At 29.8% G+C, this 25,477-nt stretch overlaps 2 protein-coding genes across 6 annotated transcripts; one reads left to right on the top strand and one right to left on the bottom strand.

The window, feature by feature from the left end:
• The first annotated feature begins 278 nt into the window (after positions 1-278).
• On the top strand, positions 279-2,631 carry LOC125064199 (formylglycine-generating enzyme). Its single transcript, XM_047671129.1, has 4 exons — positions 279-867; positions 1,082-1,253; positions 1,516-1,675; positions 1,999-2,631. The coding sequence occupies exons 1-4, from the start codon at positions 342-344 to the stop codon at positions 2,137-2,139; spliced, it is 999 nt and encodes a 332-aa protein (XP_047527085.1). The 5' UTR covers positions 279-341; the 3' UTR covers positions 2,140-2,631.
• Positions 2,367-24,998, bottom strand: LOC125064200 (elongation of very long chain fatty acids protein AAEL008004-like). 5 transcript variants are annotated; one of them, XM_047671134.1, is made up of 10 exons: positions 24,779-24,998; positions 11,260-11,323; positions 10,553-10,622; positions 9,985-10,067; positions 9,691-9,798; positions 8,065-8,145; positions 6,484-6,540; positions 5,087-5,329; positions 4,237-4,389; positions 2,367-3,990 (listed from the first exon to the last, which is right to left on the bottom strand). In XM_047671134.1, the coding sequence occupies exons 3-10, from the start codon at positions 10,608-10,610 to the stop codon at positions 3,844-3,846; spliced, it is 930 nt and encodes a 309-aa protein (XP_047527090.1). In that variant the 5' UTR covers positions 10,611-10,622; positions 11,260-11,323; positions 24,779-24,998; the 3' UTR covers positions 2,367-3,843. The 5 variants fall into 5 exon arrangements, with proteins under 5 accessions (XP_047527090.1, XP_047527086.1, XP_047527091.1 ...); XM_047671130.1 differs by lacking the exon at positions 8,065-8,145 and adding an exon at positions 7,480-7,563; XM_047671135.1 differs by lacking the exon at positions 8,065-8,145.
• Positions 24,999-25,477: the final 479 nt, after the last annotated feature.

Raw genomic sequence — 25,477 nt, 5'->3', positions numbered from 1 at the left:
TGATGCTTGCGCGTTTGGTTTTATGTACAATGAAGCAGTAGTGTATTATTAATTAAATAACTAAACTGGTAACATAAGATACAATTATTTCTATAAATTTTCATTCAATTGTTGATTATATTTACCAATTAAATATTGAGTTACGCCGTGGTAAGGCATGAGCCGATTAATTCTAATTTTAAAATTGCCATATCAAATATTTCAACGTCACTGTCTATTTGACAGAAATAATTTTAATTTACTTTTTCACCTTATTAACTGTCAGCTCACAGCTGTCTTCGTTTTATGTCATTTTTGTTTCGGCGGATTTTGTACTTTTATAAACTAAACTCAGAGTAAAAATGTTAATAGCGTTTGCCCTATTAAATTTCTTACAGTTTCAAATAATAAGTAACGTAGAAACACAATGTGGGTGCAATGTAAATCGTGATAAAACTGACCGTAATGATAAAAAAAAAAGTTTTTATAACACTATATCAACAAACCAATGTCTTATTAGGGATCAAAATGATAATAATGAAAATGCCGTCGCAGAAATGGTTTTTATTCCAGGAGACACTTATCAGTTTGGTACCGATGATATTATTATAGATAGTGATAGGGAAGGTCCTAAAAGATTGCTATTATTAAAAAGTTTTTACATAGATAAGTTTGAAGTTTCGAACAGGGATTTTAGTGTTTTTACTGATTCAACCAATTATAAGACTGAAGCCGAAAAATTTGGTGATAGTTTTGTGTTCACACTTTTTCTCAATAGTACATTTAAGGAGAAATTAAAAGATTACCGCGTGATGCAAGCACCTTGGTGGTACAAAGTTTCTGGAACAAACTGGAGAAATCCTTTCGGTCCTAATTCCAATATAACAGGTATGTTTATTTTCTATTTTATGACAATTGCCAATTCTGTCATAAAATCTCGATTATTCAAGTACCTAATAATTTAAATTTTCAATAAGATTGAACAAGTTTTAATGCAAAATTATTGACATCTGAATACTGCTTTGTGGGTAATAATCTGTAACTGTTGGTTGTGTATTACATTTATCAGTACATTTGAAACAAATATAATTTATTTTCAAAGATATAATGGATCATCCAGTAATCCATGTATCATGGAATGATGCAAAAGCCTACTGTGCTTGGAGAAGTGCTAGATTGCCCACTGAAATGGAATGGGAAGCAGCTTGTCGTGGTGGACATAACAATTATACCTACCCATGGGGGGACAAACTCTTTCCTAATAGAAAGCATATGTAAGGTTTTAACATTATATTTAGATAGGAAATTATTAATATGAGTTTCATTATATATATTTTGAATTTTATTATAATTTATTGTAAAAATTAGGTCATACCATATATTTAAATAAACTTAATATATTCTTACATGTATCACCACATCTTTATAAAAAACATAAAGATGATTCATATACCAAATATAAATGAAATTGTTATTTATTTTTTATATATTCATATATAAATATTATTATGTAAACTCACAGAAATTAATATTCAGGGCTAACATATGGCAAGGGACATTTCCAAATCACAACTCAGCAAAAGACGGATATGTTGGCACAAATCCAGTACACCTGTTTCCACAGAATGATTTTGGTCTCTACAATATAGCTGGCAATGTTTGGGAATGGACTGAAGATTTCTGGTCCAATGACAATGTAAGTCATCTAAAATTAAATATCAGATGTCCATCAAAGTTGTTAACCTTTATTAATACTTATAAAGTTGCAAATACTTAATTTTTGAAGATAAATCATTGGCAATGTTTTATTAAATAAAAGCAATGTTTGCTTTTTTTTAGTATAGTAATTGCAGTCTGCATTTACAAGTAATTTTCGTAACTTAACGTCATTCTCTTATGAATGTTAATTTATAAAATAAATCCAATTCAATAATATCACAAAACAAAGTGGTTTCGAAAAAAATAATACTTTTTAGCTCACCTTTCTTTGAAGTTCAATACTTTTTTTTTTTCTTTTAGCCGAACGAGAAGGTAAAGAAAGGTGGTTCATACTTATGCCATAGATCATACTGCTATAGGTACCGATGCTCTGCGCGTTCGCATAATACAGACGACAGTTCTGCTGGCAATTTAGGATTTCGCTGTGCTAAATCAGCATAATTTATCTGTCCATTTTACAGGATATTTTGATACGAATTTCACATACAAGTACTTAAATAGTCCATATTGTTAAGAATGCTATTGACTCTAGTATGTAAGTCTTTTGAATTATTTTTATGTGTCTAGTCTCATTATCATTATGAATAAAACTATTTTTTTGTGTCTAAGAGGTAATTTCTTTGTTGTAACATTTCTTGTAACAGGTGTTGCAGTAGAAAATGTAGTACAAAAATTTATCTTATAATTTATTTGCATTTTGTATAAAAATTGCAATATTACATAAACGGATTTCAATATCACTAATGAAACAAAGTTTATATTTACAACAAAATGGCGAGCTTAGCTTGTCCCTGCTAATTATAACACAGCTGTATGGAGAATGCAAAGCACCTAATTTCAGATAAGTACAAAACAAAAACGGAAGACTAAATATGAACATTAATGGTTATTGCTACAAAACCCGTTGTTATGTTTAAACCTTCCTTTTTGTTACATGTAGTGAAAAAATGCATTATATTACGTAGTAATAAGCATATTTTCACAACACAAAACAGTAGTATGCATAAAGCCCCAGCCTGTCGTAATATCCCTGAAAACTTTTCTTTAACTTTTCTTAACTAACAATTAACATAATTTTGACTAAATAATTTTGTACCCTCATGGTAATTGTATAATTAATTAATATAATGTTAAGTTTGCAGCGACATTGGGACAGTTCCACACATGTATTTGGTATATAAATAAAATTAAAATTAAACAAAATAAATAACCAACACAACCATCTAAGTGTAATAAAGTAACAGCATGTCATTTTGTATGGTCTCAGTTCTCTTCAAAGGTCGACCAGAGTATGATTGAGATGTTGATTATATAAAGTTGTATACAAATGTTCATATATATTTTATACTTTAGTTTCAGTTAGTTTTATACAATTTATAATGGTATCTGCTTATTGTTATTAATATGTACATACAATTTACAATAAAAAAGGATGTTACTAGTTCATCACAAGTTTTTTGTTATTTAAACATAATAAAATTTTATAAAATTTAATTTGATAACATTTATAACATTGGAAATATCGCATCAATAAGAATAAAATTTCATAAAATTATTTTAAATAATTGACAATTTGTTTCTGCAGCAGGATGTATTTTTGTGGAAGTCAAAATAAAAACAGATCATTTTTATACAGTAACAGTAAATTTGATAAAATCGCTTTCCAGAGCTAAACTAAAAGCAAAATATTTAAAAATTAATACCAGTACAAAACGCTATGCGATCACGACTTCTAGCTAAACTTTGTATCAATAAAATAAAATGTACACCATCGATACCGCTTAACTTTATATACACTAGATAAATCACATTTAACACTAAAACGGATCAGAGATGCGGTTCACTGCACCTCATTCCAACACCTTTGCCCGGGAGGTCCACGTTACGTCAGACCCACTTATCATACATATCTCAAGTAAGTCAGTATTAATAGTCTAAATTGTCCGTCTTCCCACAAAATTCATTACAAACAAAGCGCTCGGCGCAGACGAGGAGGACAATCGAAAAAGTTTCGATTTAAATTAAAAAAGTGGATAGTTCCCATTCCTTCAGTCGATTGAATATTAAATACTATGTCTTTTAAATTTCATATAAACAGGCTACAAAACGTCAGTTACAAAAGTGTCGGGGCACGATGTCCAGCGGTCAGTTGCCCGCCGGCAGCACGGTCCGCGCGCGCACCAGCCCGTTCGTGTGTCCGTTGCTGAAGCCGTTCTTCAGCGCGCCGTTCTTGTACATCTTCACGTCCTCGTCCAGCTCCGTCGTCTGCGGCTGCGGCGACCTCGCGCGCACCTGACGCACATACACATCGTCGTTAATCGCGGAATTAAATTTACGTCTGCACATGAGACTGGTACCTGAAATAACTCAATCAGTCTGTTCATGTAAACTGTTGATATTGACGTTGATTCTTTAATTCATCAATGTCGTTCGATGTTTAGAGCAAATTGGAATTACAAATGGATATTGTATCTCGCATATAAAATTATACAGAATCTTTCTATTTACGAGATTAAAATATAGAGTAGTTTGTCATACCTTAGGTTTGGAATATGACTGGTTGTAGAAGTCTTTGAAGAGGAAGAAGAACATAACGGCGTGCATGCCGATCCACCAGACGAAGGCACGCGGGTAGTCGCAGTCGATGAAAAGCAGTTGGAAAGCGTGCACCATTATACCAACGAACTGCACCTGTGGGACACAATATTATTTATTGTCTATGCGCTATTGTGACCGCGACCTTATCGTTCGCTTAATATCTTCCCACCGAAGCGGGATAGGGATAAGGTGCTGACCCTCTGAATGGAGGCAAGCATTCTCAGCTACGAAGTCTTTTGGAAACAGATATTGTCATGTCAACTCTTCTTCTGTCTCCTTGAGCAAGTGATTGAATATAGTCAATAAACTTCTAAAACTAAAATAAGTATACTACTACTTTAAGTGATAATTAGGTAGTATTTAAATTCTTCCAGTGATCGTCGTATGATGTGTAAATATATAATCTTTATGAACACATCACACATGGACAAACAAAACCCTTTTATAGTATCGTATTAAATGTTGGCATTCAATAACCAGGAAACAACTCGTAAATATCTCATAGTTGAAACAAGGACTTCTGTTAAGGAAAATGATTGGATATAAAATGAGGTTACACCTTGGAATTGTTATAGAAACATTATTAATAGATCATTGATACTTATAGTAACGTAAACATTTTTTTTGCACTGTTGTTGTAGTAGGAGGACATCGGTATCAAAATTACACTTGAAATTCAAAATATTACCGTATTTAGGCCGATCATTTTTAATGGCAGTGAGTATCCTAAAAATGTGCAATTATTGCGCGAAATGTAATAGTTGCCGTAACGCGACCTAAATGTACTTACCATCTGCAATGTTGTGAGGTATTTCTTCCACCACAGGTACGGCCTTAGTTGAGGTCCCATGGCTGCCAACATGTAGTACGAGTACATTACGATGTGTACAAACGTATTCAGGAGGCCGAAGAACGTGGAGTGACCGCCCGGAGTGAACTTCACTCCGAACCACACTGACATTGGCATCACTCCGTGGTGAATTACGTGTAATGTTGATACGTGATCGAATTTCTTTCTTAAGACAAAGAAGATCTGCAACGAATCATAAGTTGCCAATATTATTCCTACAATTTAATACTTTTTGCTTTGTCACAACTAATATGACAAAAATTGTTTATGACAACCGTTTCAACGATCGGCAGAACTTTTTTTTAACTCTAAGTCTACTTAATTTATAGGTATTTTCTCTACTCTTTGCTAAACCAGTAAATTGATCCTAGCTACCGAAACAACACCAAATTCAGTTACGTTTTTATATAAAAAAAAGGCTAAACCAAGAAGCTAACTAATGTGTATAATATAGTTAAATAATATGTTTACCCAAATGATTATCACGATATGACTTGACGTAAATCGCAATTATATGTCCATTTAAATATTGGATTATTTTTTTCGGGCATAATAATCATACAGACAATACGCGTCATTTTCATAGGATGGAAATTAAATTAATTTTGATGTAAATATTATGTTGTAGCAGGCGTAAGGCATGCGCTACACACCTGCGTACATGCGGTACACCGTGGCACTCAAAAACACATTAACAACCTGTGCTTGACTAAATCGTTAAGCCATTTTACGGTGGCTTACTGTTTTTATACATGTCCTTATCCCATTATTGTAGTTAATGTTGCGAATCATTTTCTGACGATCTATTTTCTCTGACAAGCACCACGAAATCGAACTAATGATTCAAATAAACTATAGCCAGATTGTTATCGAGTTACAAACATAAAAGTTAAAGATAATAACGGTTCATTAATATTATTGAGGAAGATACTTTTTTTAAAATCGACATATTCGGCGACGTTTTAAGACAAAGATCTAAGATTTTATGACAAAGTGTTTTAAGAACTAGTTCATATTTATTATACAAACTTACTTTTTAATATTTAAAAGAAATCCTTAACGTTTTTTGGCTTGAACTGAAATTATTTATTGAGCTAAAGTGAAAAAAAAGTAAAATAAAAAATTGTAATTATTCTAACTTAGTCTAGCTTTATTTTTATATTGTATTGCTTTTATTCACTGTATCTACTTATGTTGTAAGATAAATTATTTATTATACAAGAAAATATTAACTGTAGTTTGTGTACCTACCAACCTTTAACAGCAAGAAAATTAATTAATAAAAAAAAGCTCTTTTGTAGGTTCTTTATAATATTATGTTTAAAAAAAACACTCACCGTATCAAAGAATTCTGTGAACTTTGAGAAGTAGTACCACCAACAAGCATGAACCATCTAAAACACATAAAATAATATTAGCTTAATGCTTTAGAACTAATCAAATTTGCAAGAAAGCATTTTATTTGATTATATATAAAGCCAAATCTAAGCTAAGTAATATATAGAATAGCTTTTTCTGGCTAGAAGCTCGTTTTAAATGATTATTTAATATAATTATTAGTTATCGAACTAAATGATTTATTTATGGACTTCCATGTTACATTAAATCGAAATTAGCATATGAATGAATATCTTACAATAATGAATTGGTAGGTATCGCAATATGTGGCGTTAATATCTACAACTGGCCTTATGACGATGTATTATGACGCCAAATGGAATGATTGTGAGATAATTTGTATTTATTAACATTTTAATGACCCGTTGATAAAATGTATTACAAAATGAATTTTTTTTTTTGAAAGTTTAAGCATATATTTTTTTTATATACATAAAGAAAACTTATGTCACAAGTTCATTTATACAAATTATGTCACAAGCTAGTTATGAATTTATTTTTGGTAGTAAAACAAGTGGATATGTAAGGTAACGTCTCATATTTAATATATTTTTGTAAGTTATTTTCAAAAATGTTTCATAATAATGCTTGCACTAAATCCACTAATTTTAACAATTGTTTATCTTTCCCATTGATTTGTTAATATTGATCGTCAATTAATTATGATAATGATGATTATTGGTACCAATTATGATAAATATGTAGATCGAGGGGCCAACAGTCAATCTAAGTCAGTTTGTAAGAGGGCCTCGTATGGCAAAAACGGATACAAATAAGGATATAGAATTGTATAAATTTCTAGAAAGTGTTGTGTTATTGGATGTGAAGTGTACAAGTGAAGTGAATATACGGGGTGAGGGGTACTAAGTGATCGTACTACTGGGATGAAAAACACCGAAAAGGCTAACTTGGGTTAAAAACTATAGATAATTCACCCTCATCGTTTGTGGATTTTTCGAGTGGTCGACCGGCTGACACTGAAAGCTATACCTGCCTGTGAACCAGCCAGCGGCCCCGATCTGAAACAATATGCCGACACCTGGCCCTGTGTTATTCGTATAATTGCATAGCATGGCACTGCGTGCCGTCGCACGCAGACCCTCGGTTAATCACCACATACCGACAGTCTTATGCCGACTTTTAACGTACGTAATATATTCATAAGAACGGGTACATATCACATACGTAAATTAAAAATATATAGATTTTCAATATACTTTAGGCACACAAATTTGTAACTGATAACGTTTATCAAGGGCGTTCAGGTCGTTGCACCTTCATGACGAGTATTACCTACATCTTCATTTTTAATTAACACATGTGATCATGCATCGGTACTTAAATGTTAGTTTATAATATAATATACTTAATATACACGTTTTAAATTTATATACCGTAAACACCCTGTATCATGGACTATATACAGAATTTGGTTCCTGAAAAGAATGAATGTCTATTTACAGTGAGGTTAGTCGTAATTGTAATCCGAGCCGAACATTTCTGGTTCTTGCTTCACTTACTCTAGTAGCAATAGGATTGTCAGAGTAGTCCACAGGTTGGCATCGTAAGCTGTAATGATTCAGCCAGCCTCCCATCAAGCTCTGAGTACATTTCATCAAATTAATATATATAGGTGGTCGTTATTACTACTAAATAAGTTAACCACAATTAAGCTACGTTTTACGTCTAATTCATTTTTATTTCTATTAAAACTCCTTTACCGTAAGATTAAAAATAAACTAAATAAAATTATATCTATACTTATATTCGAAGCTAAGGAATTAACTAGTGTAATTGATTGGAGGATTCAATTTGGGAATAGTTCGTGTTTTGAGGATGATCGCTCAATTATTAAGAGAGAAGTGGTAACATTTAAGCTTAGAGAACCCGCGGAGAGGAGCAACAAATATATTACAAAAGAAAAAGTTTCTACTAAATATAGAAACCTAAATAATTTTAACACACGGAGATTGTGAGTGCTTTTCCTTATTCCTAATTGAATTCTTAAAAAGGTGAGTTTCAAGATATTATAATCTTCAAATTGTTTCATTATTATGCAATATGCATTGTTTACTTTCGACCTGAGTAAACAATGAATTACGTAACAATTAATGTGTGTAAATCAGTGAGTAATATGTAAAATAATGAGAGGTCACTATAAAAGAATTGTAATATCTCATAATTAATCATTATGAGGTACTTGCAAGAAGTTTATCTGTTTCTCTGATCAATTATTCATGTATTTGTGTTAACATAAAAGTTGCTTATATAGATTTAAATAATCTTATATGTAAGGGTTAAATAGTTTGTACACTTATATTTACAAAATATTAATTTGCCATACAAATGTTTTTTTTTTTAAATTGTAGTGACATTAGTGACAATTCTTTCGTGATCAGTCTCTAGAATAGACTAATTAAACACAACTAAAATAGTGCCTTCTCTTTCTAACAAGGAAAGAGGATAGCAAGTTGTATAGTAACATAAAATTGGTATCATTTTTTTTTAAATTTTGGGCTATTTTTTTAATAGAAATGTATGCAAACTTTAATTTAACCAAATTTGTCCTCTAACTCCATTTATATTATAAATAACAGCAAAATTTTGTATATATTGTTCAATGAATATTGTAAAATCAATATTAATAGTTTGAAATAAATTTTCTTATTAGTGGTTCTTCTTTACAAAAAAAAAAATTCAAATTCTGAAAAAAAAGGGGTTACACATTGTCACATAAATATACATAATATATAAATATTTCTGAAAAATAAATAAATATTATAATTTCCTTTCAAAAGACTAAAGGTTAAGTTAAATTAACAAAAAAAAATTAAATGTAAAAATATTTTACTTACCACTGTTTTAATCATTAATATGATTACAAATGTAGGGTCAACATAAAGATTAAATAATTAAAATATAAAAAATATAAATACTTAAAATAAATCATTTACAAAAAGAGCATTCTATTTAGTAAATTATCATATAACATCAGTGAGAACACTGAGTCACTATGTATCAAATCTTCAATCAAAAAAACAATGACCTTGACATAACACATAAAGCATGACTACATACATAGAACAATAGGATTATTAGAGTAGAATATGTGGTAACTTAACAAAATGTAGTATTGGCAAACTTACCTCATAGAATAGCCATGCGCTGAACAAAACTTGTGAAAAGTTATAAACTATTAAAACATTTTTTAATTCATAGGGCTTTCTGTTTTCCATAAAACGTGGTCCGAGAACCTAAAAAGGAGAATAACTTTAATTAATAATATATTAGCAAAGACTACATATGCCATCTCTATTAGCTTTACTCAGTAAGTCAGTTGCTACTAATTTCTCTAATTAATTAATTTAATTAATTTTGTATGTATTGCAAATAATAATAATAATGTAGGAATCAGAATAAGAATTTGAATATCACATTACCTTGACTAGATAAATATAACTTAGACATATTAACAATGTAGGGAATGGGGAACTCATCAGGAACCATGGATTTGTCCGGGGATCTAAAAATAAAAAAAATATATATTAATATTATATCTTTGAGATATTTGTATCACACTTTAATTATTACAAAAAAATATATATTTAAGTCAACAGATAATTAGTAAGTATTTTCTTCCATAAGTTAAAAAAATAATAAAAAAAAATTAATATTAATTTATTTTTCAGTATGTTTTAATGACATATAGATATAATGGAAACACGATTTGGAAATGACCAATAAAAAATATAACATAATAGTAATATTGCAAAGTTATTAATATTAATTATTTATGAAATATGATTGTGAAGTTGAGGTTACGAAAATATATCGAGTTTTATTTATCACAAAGTTTAAGATTATTTAAATTACTACAGACTTGGAAAATGAGTGTGTACAAAAACCGTTTAAGTTAATATATGATTCATTCCAGAATGTGTTTCGTCTAATATATATATATATATAGAAAATCAGCTAAAGGTTGTTATAATAATATCAAGAACTCACCTCCATATTTATCCATAAAAATGTGCATATCATTAATATATTGTAGAATTAGAGCCATTTTTTGTGCTGTCTGAAAAAAGTTTTTATATTTAATGCAAATTGTAATGAAGAAAAAAATATTTTGGTTTAAGGCGGGGATGAGATAACATCAAGATACCTGTGTTCGGAAGAACTGACACAATATGTGCGAAACATACAACTATATCACTATTAGTTCATATTCATAAAACTACACTTTTTGTACTGGTCAATTTTGAGAAACATAATATGTTAGTTTATCTCATAAAATGTCATTATTTAATGCTATAACGGAGATTGCAACATAATTTTATAATTTTAACTACCTTTACATGTCTTTACTCGTTATTAGTCACTGACTGTTCTGCAAAATGCTGGTTGGTTTCTGACGTTTCTGCGATAGATGGCGTAATACAATGTGACGTTGCTACAGCTTATACAAATTGATATATAAATATAAGAATAAAACCTTGACCTCATTGACAAAACGCCGAATTATTATAATTATGTTCTGTTATTTTTAACAAAGTAATCCATAATTCAAATAGATAGTATATTTTGTATTGCTTTTTTTATTGATTCAGTGTCTTATTTTTTATACGATTGTCGTGGACTACCTACTTTTTCATATCAATACTTCATTAATAAAATGACTCTTATATATATTAGTATCCAACATCCATAATTACCTTAGAAATGTAATGGTCAGGTCTGTTAGGTCTGTAATGATCACTTGAATTTTAGTTGCAATATCTGAAAAAAAAAGTTGTTATGAATTATAATAGTAATAAATAAATGTAATCTAAAAAACTATTTTTATTTAAATCGGCATCGGTTTAGTTATATAATTTTTGGAATTTTATATTTAGAGTAAATAATTGTTTCGAAAGTGAAGTCATTTCTGATACTCTAGAGAGGTCAGCCACCGTCCTTCATTACAATTTTGCAAGGAAGTGGATGAACGACCTGTTACAACAGGCAAAGGTCGTGCGTTGTTCTTGACGGAGCATATTAATTTGATATACATGTAGTTATTAATTTGGAAGTTTTATTTCTTTCGCTTCTAATCTAATTATAAGATAAGGTTTTATGAATTGACCCAAATTTTATATATTACACATTTTTATAATTTATGCAAGGTATATTTTAAGCATAAGCTTAACATTACTAATACAAAAAATATTAAGCAAAAACATATTGTTTCTATTGTAATTATTTATCAAAAGTAAGAGTCATTGTTAATGGCCCTTCAAGGAATTATGCATACCTACTAAAAAATTTGTTCCATGTTGGTAAAACGAGTAAGATTGGACTTTCTTATATCCGCTACAAAAGATTATAAATGAACATTCAATTCTATTTATTTTTTATTAAACGAATTACGTAACAGTAACAAATGGTTAAATCGATACGGTTATTATGAAATTGTTATAATATTTACCTATATGTATCAAGCATAACGTCTTATTGTTATATTGGAATAATATATGATATAAGATAAAAACAATGTGTATTGTAATCTGAAAGTGGATTTTATAATTTTATAATAATTCATATCGAAATTAGTTTGCTGGATGTGATTCAGTAATTTACACCTTATGTGTATTGTTTTGAAGTCCAAAACGACTAAATTTGACGATAAGATTGAATGTAACACGTGCCCTATATTTATGAATAGACAGACGGTCAAATGGATAAACAACCTAAAAATCTAATAGCGAAGGTGACATGCACCTAAAATGAATTAGATATAATATAGACTAGAATAAAAAAAAATGAAAAATAATATTTAATTTAAATTTATAATTATTGCATTGGCAGTATTTACAGTTGATATCATCATATGATATGCCGTCTGGGGAATTCATGATAAATGATAAGACTACGTATACTAAATTATTTTTTTAAATACCTAATATATCGGGGATCAGTTTATTTTTAACTTTATCTTTATACTATATTTTTTCATGAGTCGTCTGAGTATTTCGTGTGATTGATAATTCTGTTTTTGAATATAAATTTAGTAATAAAATTGATAAAGCGTTCTAGTCCAAATAAAAAATCAAATTAATACTAAACATATTTTCATCATCATCCTCATGCCCTTATCCCAATTTTACTTGGGGTCGGCGCAGCATGTCTTCTTCTTCCATACTTCTCTGTTAGACGACATCTCACAAGTAACATTCTTTCTAACCATATCGTCTTTCACTCAATCCATCCATCGTTTCTTGGGTCGTCCCCTACCTCTATATCCATCCACATCCATACTCAAAACCTTTCTCACAACATGGTCCTCATTCCTCCGCATAACATGCCCATACCAAGACATATTTTATAAACAGTTAAAATTATTAACGTGATACTTTATTAGTGAACCTGTTTTTACACAGGTGTTATATTATATATCCACTTTAAAACAGCAATGATTAGTGTTTTGGGTAATACCCAAAAATTTTGGATTTACAGCTACAATTTGTAGTCTTTTTAATTTATTTGTCGTAGTCCAGAGATTATTTTAAGCAGTTTTCAACCATGTGACAACAGGAAGCCAAAATAAATAACTAGACTGTAAATGTATATGCTACGTAGACAAAGTCGCGTGCATTAAGTAATGTTTATTTATAGTTTTATATTATTCATGTATTTTTTATAATATTTGACGGACTACAAATTCATAAATTAACTAATTTGTAGCTAGAACGTATTACGATTTTGTATATGATTTAAATTGCTCAAATGTTGTGATCTTGTAATAATTACATATTTAATTTTTTTAAATAATATTGACCTTATTTTATATAATATTATTATGTCCTTATTTTATATAAGGTCAATATTTAAGGTTCTGTTCAAGTGAATTATATATAATGCAGGTGACTTCTTGGCAATGGCAAATAAAAAATGGCAATAAACCAAAAGGTTTTGATTACATGTGCGATATCCACATCGTTAGGTCTTCCACTTAGAATCAAGCTATCAAGAGACAATAACTTTTGCCGAGATTATGCTATGATATTGGACTCTGTAATCGCATACTTGCCTCTCCTCTATCAGAGAGAGCCAGGATGCTATATAGGGTATTTAATTGTTCTATAAATAATTAATTGATGAATTATAATAAGTAATTATATAATTAAAGTATATTATATAAAATATATTATATAACGGAAGTGACATAGTCACATAGTCACACACGACATAGTGACTCCGACAAACTCCGTCTAATAAAATAGATTCATATAAAGAATCAAGCTACTTTTAGTATTTATTTTATAAACTAAGCCATATTATTCGACCATTTTATTCGAGCTTTACTGGCGTTAAGATTTTGTTATACATATTTATTTCAAGAATTTTGCTACATTGGTTGGCAATTGTGGTTACTGCTCCGCACCTGGTAGATTCTAAGATTACCGCATTCAAACCGACAAACTCATAAGCTGTAATATGTTACTAGGTATAGATAAACTTGGTTACTTTCTTTATTTGAAATAGCTTAATTAGAGGTACTAGATACTATATATATATATATATATATATATATCTATATATAATATATATTAACATCTAAGATCTCGTAGTTGCAGAACATCGGTTTGAGAAGTGACTTATTATTAAAATGAATGTGACCAGTGGCGGACTAAGCCCGTCAGAGGCCCGAGGCGGCATAGCTGAATGAGCCCCCAACTATTATATTATGTTTATTTATTAAATATACATATTTATTTATGTTTATGTTAAAAAGTCTAGATGGCTGTAAAAGTATTGTTTAGTATTTCCAGAGGAACGCGAATGCATTTGGGGGTCCCCTGGGGGCCCAGGGCGAGCCGCCCTTTCTGTCCCCCTTTAGTCCGCCACTGATTATGAGTATGAGTGTTTTACAAAAAAAAAAATCGTTGGATATAGTTTGAAAGTACCAATGGCCTTACTGCACTATTACCAATGGTATTGTTGTAGCTGGAATTCAATATAGGCGTATCCAATGTGTTCATTATTAAATAAATAACTATATACCCATTTTAACATTACTTTGAATGTTTATTATGTTTGAGATTTCAATATTTCGTCATATGCAATAATGTTACGTGCTGTGGTAGAATATAGTGAATGGTTTTATGATGTAGAAAAGCATTTCTTCACGTTTTGCTCGTCAGCATATAATACTAAATAACGTTACACATTGTCTCATCCGTTCTGATTAGATAGATAGGTAAGATAAGATAATGAACAAATGTACAAACAAAAGCGACTAGCTATTAAAATAGAAAATATCGGTAACTTTTAATTGAGTTTCAATAATAGCATTTATTTTTGGCTATCCTTTTTTTATTTATAAATATGTCTAATCGGTTATCGTGTTGTATTGATGATAAAGTGACATCAATTGCTGTAGTTATTCTGTAAGTAGGTTATGACGTAACAAGAATGCGTTTATTACAACACTCAACATAGTATAAGCACAAAACATGGTTTGGGAATGCAATAATATTATGAAACAAAGATTATAGGCCGTTCCTAAATATCTATTTTTGTTACATTAATTTATTTTTATTGTCGTTAGTATAGTAATCTACTAAGTGGGTCATTGGCTGCACGTCTAATTACGTAATATGGAATCGAGCTCGCGACTCGCGGTTAGTTGCACTAAGAACTCTTCGCACCTGCAAGAAGACATTTTCCAGACTATAAAATTATACATTAAACGAGTTTTAAAATTTAGAACGCTTTGAGCAGATATGCATTGTTGCTCTTCCACCGACGTGTGTGTCAACGAAATATATAAGTGGGACAATGAAACCAGTGTTTAAATAACCGAATTTCTTATATTACGATAATTGTATTATCATTTTGTTTATACAATAAATATAATCAAAATAAATTATGAAGCAATGATTATTTATATTATAGAATATTTGGTCACTTTAAATGTATTTTTTCACTGTTTTCTAAGGAGGTCAAGTAGCTAATTTTTAAAGGTTGGCATAATGCAATCCCGTGCAACATCATGTATGTAAAGCTGTTCAACCTGCGCCTGATCTCTTTTAGGTAGTGTCGGGTTACGTCTCATAACTAAACGAGAGTAAAATATATTTTGCGTAGGCCTTTAAGATTAGTGCCAGTTGCCGATATTCAGTTTCAGGGACGTAATAATAATAATCATTACAATGAAAATGTTCAAAAATTATCAATTGCAAAATTTATAAAAATCCGTAAACACCCGATGTGTGTTAAAGGATTTATTATAAAACTTATGACACGGACACGGTATTGAATCGATCGCCTCCTGGGCGTTTAAATAGAAATATGAAAAATTGCATTGACAATAGAATTTCTGAATTAAAAGTCCCGCACGGTTTGTATAAGTAATGTATACTTCTATATTGAATGTATGTGACTTCGATTTTAATTTGTGTTATATTAGGTATGATAAGCAATCTCTTGCTCGACGGTGAGAGAAAACATTGTAAATATATCTGAATCAGGAAAATCTGCCACATGTGTAACGGAAACCCGCATTTGTAAATATCATGTATCAAATTTGTAATTTTTAATAATTTCTATTATGCATTTTCTATTATAGAGCTTAACTAATCTTTAAATATAATACTTATTTTAATTAATAATTCATGAATCGATTGGTATATTAAATAAATCGTTTATGTACTTATATAATGTATTGTCGCTGTGCTGTAGGTACAGACTATTACTACTAGTTAGGAGTGTTTAATGTCATTATTTTTATATCACGCAACTGTTCAACTTTTGTCAAGTGGTATTACACAAATAATGGATACAATTCAATGTAAGAACAATTGAGCGTCGTCAGAATATAAGGAGCCAATTAACTTTTAATCTGTCAAAGACACCCTTTCATTATGGATGATTGCTCAGTTTACATATTATGATACGAAGAATTGTAAAATTATTAACTAGGTACTTGATATGTTATTTTATTAATAGGGAAGTGGAAAGGAAGTAAAAATTAAAAATAAGAGCGAGGGTAAGTATAAATGTTTCTCATTACGAAAATGGAACATATATACAATGGGTTCCATTTATGTATTATGATATTATATATTTTTCGATATAGAAATACTCGTCGATAACAAAGCAAGTTCAGTTATAGCAAGTTAACTAATCTTTTTTTTATTGGTTGCCAATAATTGTGATGCGATTATAGCGATTATTGATTTCTATAAAATTTAATTTTAACAAAATAGACAGCCATTTTTTTTAAAATAACAATAAGCATAAAATTTATTTTATTATGTGTAATGTCTAAATATTAATAACTATTTTAACAAAAATAAATTCAATGAGTTTGTGTTTATTGCATTTATTAAATCTTAAATATTTAATTGAAAATTCAGCATTCATAGGTTACTTACATTTAATTTATGTATTTAATTGTTTACAAATTAGAATAGATAAAGCGATAAAAATTACAATAGCATTGATTACATTTCTTGTGAATATCGTCAATGCCTCAATAAAAATATATTATAGCCATATTAAAACATTTATATACCTATTTTTTCATGTCACAGATTAAATTTGCCTAAAGCAAACAAACTTTAGATCTGTTGTTAAATTTAAAAATAGAATTTCAGGGTTGAGGTGTTAATGTGAATGCCCTTTGCAACGGATGATGGTAATTATTCTTCATAAAAATGAAATAAATAAAATAATATGACATGTTTTAGTGGCGAAAAACGGTAGATTTTTACTTAACTTTATTTTATAATATATGGTATAATTTTAAGTTATTTATAATAAATTTATTGTAGGATAAAAGTTAATTATATTAAAATATTCGTACTGTAAACACTTTTGCAAGTAACGATGATATGTCATATGTTGCATTTTACATATTAATAATGTCATGTAAAGATAGAAGTAAATAAATTAATTTAAATAGTAAACTTATTTCAAGTTTTTTTTCGTATAATATATGTTTTAATATTGTTGAATATCTCGCATTTTTGTAAACAAGAGGTACTAATTCTGCTTGACATATTGGTGCAGAATTCACGACTAATTGCAAAAAAGCAGTTCTTCCTAAGTCGTAAAATTTTACAAAGAAATTAATCTTAAATTGTTCACAATGTATCATTTATTAAAATATGGTATATAGTAAGTTTTAAATATGTGGATAGGTAAGAACCTAAGAATTGGGTACAAAGTATGTAAAATACTTTTTTCTTGTTTTATTACCTTAATTATACTTTATTACTTAAGTATATTTAATATATTTTTTATAATGTGTAATTACTTTTAAAAGTTTCAATGAAACGAAGTAACAAGGTTCTGTTCAAGTGAATTATATAGACTATTTAATTGTACATAATATACAGTTACAATTTATATGTTACGTCCATGACATAGATATAGTAATTTTTTTCTAATATTCTAGAAATGCATACGATCAACTGAATTGGTGGTCATCTTGGTCAATAGATATTGACGCTGTAATAAATATAAATGACCTTATACAACGTCAATGCGCCTCCAAATCGTGATATTTATGATTTTATATCATTTGTTCTTGTAACACTCTCTTATTTTTAGCGGGAGAACAATTAATGAATTGATGGTAGCCATCGAGCTATTCCTAAGCCCTAGCAACAATTTAAATATTTAATTTACATACGATATTTTTTTATTAAAAGTCAATGCAAATATTAAACTTAGTATATCATTTATATATATAAATAAACGATAGGAATATAAATGAAGTAAATACATACTTCCATGTTATGGTAATATATATGATTATATGAGTCACAAACTTTATAATTCAAAAAGGTGTGGGGAAGCCCGAACGATATTGACATTCCATTGTTGTCCCTTGTGCGTATCTCGGACTATGCAGCATATATTAAAGCTAACGTGTTACTATCTCATAACAGACAGCTGATCTGACTCTTTTATTTCTGGTGAACAAGGAAAGACTAAGTCCAAAGAGGTTAATATCCTGATGCTATCGGATATGTTAAATGTAGCTCACATGTTAAATGTAACAATATAAGTTTAAGTTTATAGGAGAAAAAAATATTTATAATCTCTTAATATACATATTATTATTTCCTCAATTATTTACGTCAGACGTATTCACAATTTATTTGAAAGTTAAATTTACCTGCTCTGACTCAAGTAAAGTATTTTAAATGATATTCATGTCATGTCCTGCCCTAATCAAAATGAGGAATAAACGCACTAAAGTACTTACTACATCGAATTTATAACATGTTTTACATGGTTTTAAAAACTGTATATTTATTTGAACATACGCAGGTGCTTACAATAAAGTTATTTGCAATTCAATAGTCATATATTATGTGAATATAAGGTTATTTAATTAAAATATATCGTACTAATTTTTCTTATTTTTGCAGAACATTTTTAAACTATTAAAAAACTAAATTATGCTATGTGTAAAAGTTTACATAATAAATTGAGTTATCATTTTATTACCGCACTTCACACGTATTATTAGTAATAGTAACACAACGCCATCGACATTGACAATGGAATAGCGCATGCCTGCACGCTATTTGTCGACGAAAACGCCACTTTGTAATTGAAAATAACTTTCAATATATTACAGCGACGATCGCGCACGAGGATCGGCGCGAGACTGTGAAAGTACTAATCTGTCTGATGAAAACTATTTACTTCATGTTAATATCTTTTAATAACATATACGTATTATCTTAATAAAATTTCATAATTATGCTTAATTAAATTAAGAAATGAGATTATATTACAAGTCTTCGTAAATTTGGATCTTTGCTTCATAAGGTAAACTTAAAAATAGAAAATCATTCTTTAATTTTAGATGTGACATTTCTTAGAACTGTTTAACGCGGGAGCAGCTCTATCGTATGGTCGCGTAGTGTCATATAGAACGTATATGAGCATATTATTATGAACTCGTAGTTTATTTATTCTATTTACAAATCGCCTAATTAAATTACCATATCATATTGCGATTTTTCTTTTCTTTCTGAATATATTATAGAACCAGAAAGTAAGTTTCGGATAAAAAACTTAAATGCCGATAACAGCAATTAATGTTGGTATTAATTATTAATTTTATAACTAAATCACTACATTGGTGTGACGTATGTATGCTACAAACAAGGTTCTTTTCGGCTACATTTTTTAAAACTAGGGCGTCAGTAATTTAAATATTTTTGAAATGAATTATCGAGGACATTATTCAGTTATGCAAAATAATAATAATAAATAAATGTAAGTTACTCAGCTTGTTTGTTAAGTTTTCACGACTAAAGCGCTAAACCGATTTACCGAAAATATTTTCATATACAATGGAGATAGTTCGTAGGCTAGGACATAGTTGTTATTAATAAGATGGATTACAGACACTAAAGAATGATGATATAAAGAAAGAAAATTATACTTTATTTTAAAATAGATAATTCTCGTGGCCCATATAAAATGATTCAGTTGATGATTTCACTATTTTGTTTAAACACTACAAAACGTTACGAACAGTAAGAGGCATTGAATGTTTAAGGTCAAAGTTTCGTAATATTGCAATCATGTTAACAATGGTAATGAAGATGATGTTGAGAGCATCATTGTTTAAACTGTCTATAAATCTTAAATATTGGAAAATAAAGCTAAAGATTAATATATTCTTGATATACCTACTAAGTACTTAAGACAAGACTTTGAAATATACACGCGCATAAGTTCAAGGCTTTTTGTTTTCACGAGTACAAATTGTCATAAAAAGTATAAATCAACACTTTGATAATATTTCATTTTAATACCAAATTGATTAATTTCACTACAACATTGTTATTGTTAAGTTGTCTGGTTATGTCATGTAAGTAGCTGGATTAATTTCACTATTAAATAAAATTAAAGATGGACTGAGTGAGGCACCGAGTGACATGTCCAAGACCGCAATAGCCCCAATATTATAATTAGTAGAAATACAAATTATCAATTATCAATCCCAAATAAATAGGACAAGAACAAGCAATTGCTAAATTTTGTTTTTTACGAGGTAACCTATTGAAACTAATTGCCACTGCCACTGACATTGGCGTAGTAAGAAATTTTTACCAATCCTTACATCGCTAATGCGCCATCAACCTTAGAAACTAAGGTGCTATGTCCCTTGTCCTTGTAGTTATACTGGCTCAATCACTCTCCAAACCAGAGCACAACAATACCAAGTATTGCTGCTTGGCGGTAGAATATGAGTGGGTGTCATCTACCCAGGCAGGCTATCAAAAAACATGTCAATGAGGTATTATTAAAAAGGCGTTTGTTGTCGTCGTCGTTTAGTTGACGTTTCTCAAACGTTGTCATTGTTGTTTGCTTCGAGTAGAAGACTGATAAAAGGATATTTACTATCTTAAATATATTTTTAAAGAACACACTCTCATCTATTATTTATAGTTACAGTACAAAGTTGGAGTGTTTGTAATTTGTATGCTTAAACGAGTTTACCACAGGAACTATCAGTCGGATTTGAATAATAATTTTAGCGTTAGATATATAGAAAGGTTACTAAATATATTTTTAGTTACTATATATACCTTCCAGAAAGACTTAAAAGTGTGGAGAAGTAACCGTACCTAAATGTCAAACAGTAAGCAAATTATGAAATAGATATCTATGTATAATTTGAATTTAACGCTGGTCAATTCGTATGGGCACATCATGTATTTATGTAAAAGCTTACACTAGAGTAAAGCAATCTCTTACCTAACATTTACTTCGAAGTGGAGCATGACCAAATAGTACACAGGGGATTGTTTGCGGACAGTATATATATATATATTAATATACTTAACAAATAAATTTTGGGTCATGTAAGTTCATCCCTTAAATAAATAACGTACCTGTGTTTAATCTATTAAAACCGGTTTTTATTATAAAGTTATAGAATTGTTCACAAGTAAGATGTTCTAATGGCGGCGCAAGTCACAATATTTCTACACTCAAATAATTACTTCGTGAGTTCTCAGGATATTGCAAACGGTTTGTAATCGTATTTTACAAATTGATGCTGACAAAAGTGTGAGAGGAAAATTGACGATTTTTTGACGTATTAATTTTTTTTTTTTCATATAAAACGGGTTTATATAAATTATTTTACGTCTGTATTTCTCTGTAAAATTGCATAAAAATGATATATGTATACCAGAATTTAGTGTTGTTAAGAAAGGAAGAGTTTTAAAAAAATGTCGGATAAACTAACTTAGCTTATAATAGATGTTGATCAATTTCAGTATCGATAAAAGTGTTTGAAAATACCTTATATTTAATAATTCTGCATGCGTCATCGCTTGCATCCATTATCATCTTATGATTGGAAAGGCGCATAATAATATTTTATATTGACAATATACTTAGCGCGCTTGCTACTTCTGTCAATACACAATGATCATCATCTATTTACTCAAATTAATATATGAACAAATTATCATAAGGCAGCGAGCACATGGGAAGCAATGCGCCGAGACGAACCGTTTTGTTTTTATTGTTGAGTGAGTTGCTGCACGCCGCTTGCGCAACACCCGGAGGCAACACGCTCGACCCTGAACTCAATTCGGCTGCGATCATTTTGCAACTAATCACTGGTCGTTGCGCCGCAGGTAGACAACTCTGGCCGTCGCCGGCACAAATGTAAACATTTACAGGCGTCGTCGGTCTAACGTACGAGGCCGAAACGGACGTGCTCCCTGACACCGAACACCATCGAATAGCAATCTTCTTTTAATGTCCCCCTACTCTATCTCCTAATTTGTCATGTTTCAAATCAAAATATCTAATGTCTACTTACATGAACATTGATAATGATACTTCGTCTCAAACGCTAAAAATATCTTAGGCAGAAGCAAACAACACTTCCTATTGAATAATGGTCATTCAAGGATTAACAACTTCAAGGTAGTTTATCTTTATAATTTCCATGTCAGAATTGTGTTTTTGCAATAAAACATACGTATCGTATAATATCACGTTCTAATGACGTTATTAATGTTTTAACTGGTAATGTTTTTACTCAAGAATACACAATACATGTTTATAGAATATGTAAATTGTTCCAAGCATTCAAATTTCAAACATATCTTTAGCGTTTTAAAACTTTCTCAATTTAAATTTTGAAAAACAATGTTTTCTATTACATGCCACAGAACAAAAAAAACTATATTGGTCGCTGACTAATATTTTGATTTAAACCACTTTAACTCTTAGGAATTTTAAATGGTTTCGACGATTTCATGGTCAAAAATTAATAATCTTAAAAAATATATCTACTTAAACAGTAAATTACATATATGTGTGGCATTGAGAAAACCAGTTCCAATGAACCAAAAATATCGTGGTCCAGCCAATACAAATGAATAAAATTTGTATCATACATGGAATATGAATTAGCCTTTAAAAGTTAAATCCGCAATTTGAAATGCTATACTCGTTTATTGACCTTCGAGGATTTCCGATGTTAGCTTTCCTTGTTTAGTTTTCTCGTCTCCATTATCAGTCTTCACCTCTCTAGATTTTTTGCTAAAACATTTTCCGACATTGCATGGAAATGACGATGAATAGTGCAAATTGACCTTGTTCTATTAAGGCAAAACTGATGTTAATTAATAAGCCACATTAAAAAATGGAGTTATTTTTTTTATCTATAGCTAACAATAGTTTAAGCAATAGTTCTTCGTTTACACTATAAATTTTCATAACATGAAAATACTAAACAAATTGGTATTAATATATTAATGGTAAACGATTGATTTAATTTAATCGATTTATGTAGATATTATAGGTAGTTACGAATACCTTTATAACCAGTACAAGAGGCCAAGGTCAAGGTTAATAGTGTTAATTAAGAAATGTATATAATCTTTCACTTTTTAAAATCACTACAATATCATTTTCTGATAAAATAAGACATTTTCAGTTTTACGTAATTTGTAAGGAATAATATAAAGCAGCACTAATAACTACTACCACTTTATTATTCAAATAAATATTTGGTATTCAAATAAGTATTTATATTAAATTTCAGATACTTTATTGTTACTTAAGCCGAAGTCTTAACAGAGAGTATTTACGATACATTGTTAGTTAATGAGAAACGTACAAAGACTCAGGCTTTCGATTTTAAAAACCACAAAATAATCTTTATTCTGATAAATATTATTTTATACCTACATATATTTTTTATTAAAAAAACCCAAAATAACAAAAAAGCGTAGTTTTGGAGTCTACTCGTGGTCAAGTCGTAACAACTGTGATTCAGTTTTTATTTAAAGAAGTTTATTCTCCGAATACGCATAATATTAACAAACAGTAATTAGATATTCCTACTTTGATAATCATTTTTATTTTAAATAAATTAAAAATTGTGTTTCCAATTTTTTTATTTTCAATATCATCGTAGGCGATAGAAGGGAGTTAATCTCATGTCATGTCAGTGGCCAGTCGACGTGACCTTACGTCACACGTCCACTGCTTTGCGCCGACACACGCGTGGGGAATACTAACGTCTGCAAAACGCCTTGGTGGATCCTTGGCTTCAAAACCGAGCTCCTTTCTTAGACTATTGCGTTTAATGAACATTTTTCATTATAACCTTAAACAATACCCTTTTTAACCTCGAGGTAACCTAATTTGCTTATCCCTTTCAGGATATTATCCGAAATTTTAAATAAAAAAGTAATAATGGATTAATGAAAAATTAAGCAATGCTCAGAGGTATCGAAATTTTTTTACCAAAATAATTTTATAGATTTGACCTTTGATTTCAATTTATTTTACATACTTGATTATTTATTTTTAAAAGTTATACAGCTATAGAGTTATAGAGCACGTTACAATTCATAAAATGTTTTGATTAAATCATTATTTATGTACTTGTTAGATAAAGAATATTAATCATATGAATAACTTACTAACAATTAATAAGATTATACTTATCTATTATTTTAGTTTAGTGGTTATATTAAAAATATAAAATTATGAAAAAAAAAATAGAATTTGATAACTGATTTTTGGAAATTAAATAAATTTAAAATGCATAATTCATGTATTTTCGTCTCGTGTTTACAATACTGTTAAATATGAGTATGATACAACCCGTCATACTATATCACATGATTCAGACAACGCAAACTGATTTCATAATTACTTGTATCGTCATTATGTTCTCACCTGGTAGAGATTGTTTTTGCGGAACGTCGCGATTGTTTCCAGCAGCTTGTCCAGTTAGAACACAGTCACTATCCGAGTGGACAGCGAATGTCCAATTCTAAGGTAACGGTCAGAAGTGGGGGCGCTGCAGTTTCGAATGCGCGAATCGCGCGCAATTTTCGCGGTACAACGGTAACTACGCCTGCGCTCAGCGTGCAGGTGTGCTCGATACTAACTTCGTTCCTCATCTTCAGGCTCTTTTATCACATCGCATTCACGCGCCTTCAACTTGACTTCTCGTAGCTTATGTTTATTCCGTTTTGCAGGATACGACAATAACTGGATTTTTATATATTGAAATGTTAAAATGTAGTTTCTTGAATAATATTATAGATATTTGAATAGCAGTACAAATGGCGACTAAAATAGCGGGACAGGGGCTTAAATAGACAGAATGTTTTAATCACAAAACTTAAAAAACATGTGTAGGCTTATATTAGCAAGCATAAAATAATCGTTTTATTACAATATTATCCTGTAGTTTTATGTGTATATAATATCGCAGATTACGCGTATAATATCTTTAAAAGTATTTTTTATAAAATCATTGACTATGGCCGGACCGTGAGTTTAGGTGGCCCTGGGCTAATACTACTTAGGGGACTCACTTAAGATACACCTGAACGTAGACAGGGCTGCAAACCATTCGATCTGTTTAAT

The sequence above is a fragment of the Vanessa atalanta genome, chromosome 5 (genome assembly GCF_905147765.1).
Source record: "Vanessa atalanta chromosome 5, ilVanAtal1.2, whole genome shotgun sequence".
NCBI lineage: Eukaryota > Metazoa > Arthropoda > Insecta > Lepidoptera > Nymphalidae > Vanessa > Vanessa atalanta.
Note: the sequence above shows the minus strand (reverse complement) of the source record. Positions and strands in the feature narration are given on the sequence as shown.

Coding starts and splice junctions, on each gene's coding strand:
- LOC125064199 (XM_047671129.1), top strand. CDS start 342: ATGTTAATAGCGTTTGCCCTATTAAATTTCTTACAGTTTCAAATAATA. Junction 868..1,081: donor TCCTAATTCCAATATAACAG/GTATGTTTATTT, acceptor TTATTTTCAAAG/ATATAATGGATCATCCAGTA. Junction 1,676..1,998: donor ATTTCTGGTCCAATGACAAT/GTAAGTCATCTA, acceptor TTTTTCTTTTAG/CCGAACGAGAAGGTAAAGAA.
- LOC125064200 (XM_047671130.1), bottom strand. CDS start 10,610: ATGGCTCTAATTCTACAATATATTAATGATATGCACATTTTTATGGAT. Junction 9,799..9,984: donor GTTATATTTATCTAGTCAAG/GTAATGTGATAT, acceptor TCTCCTTTTTAG/GTTCTCGGACCACGTTTTAT. Junction 4,390..5,086: donor ACCTCACAACATTGCAGATG/GTAAGTACATTT, acceptor TGTGTCCCACAG/GTGCAGTTCGTTGGTATAAT.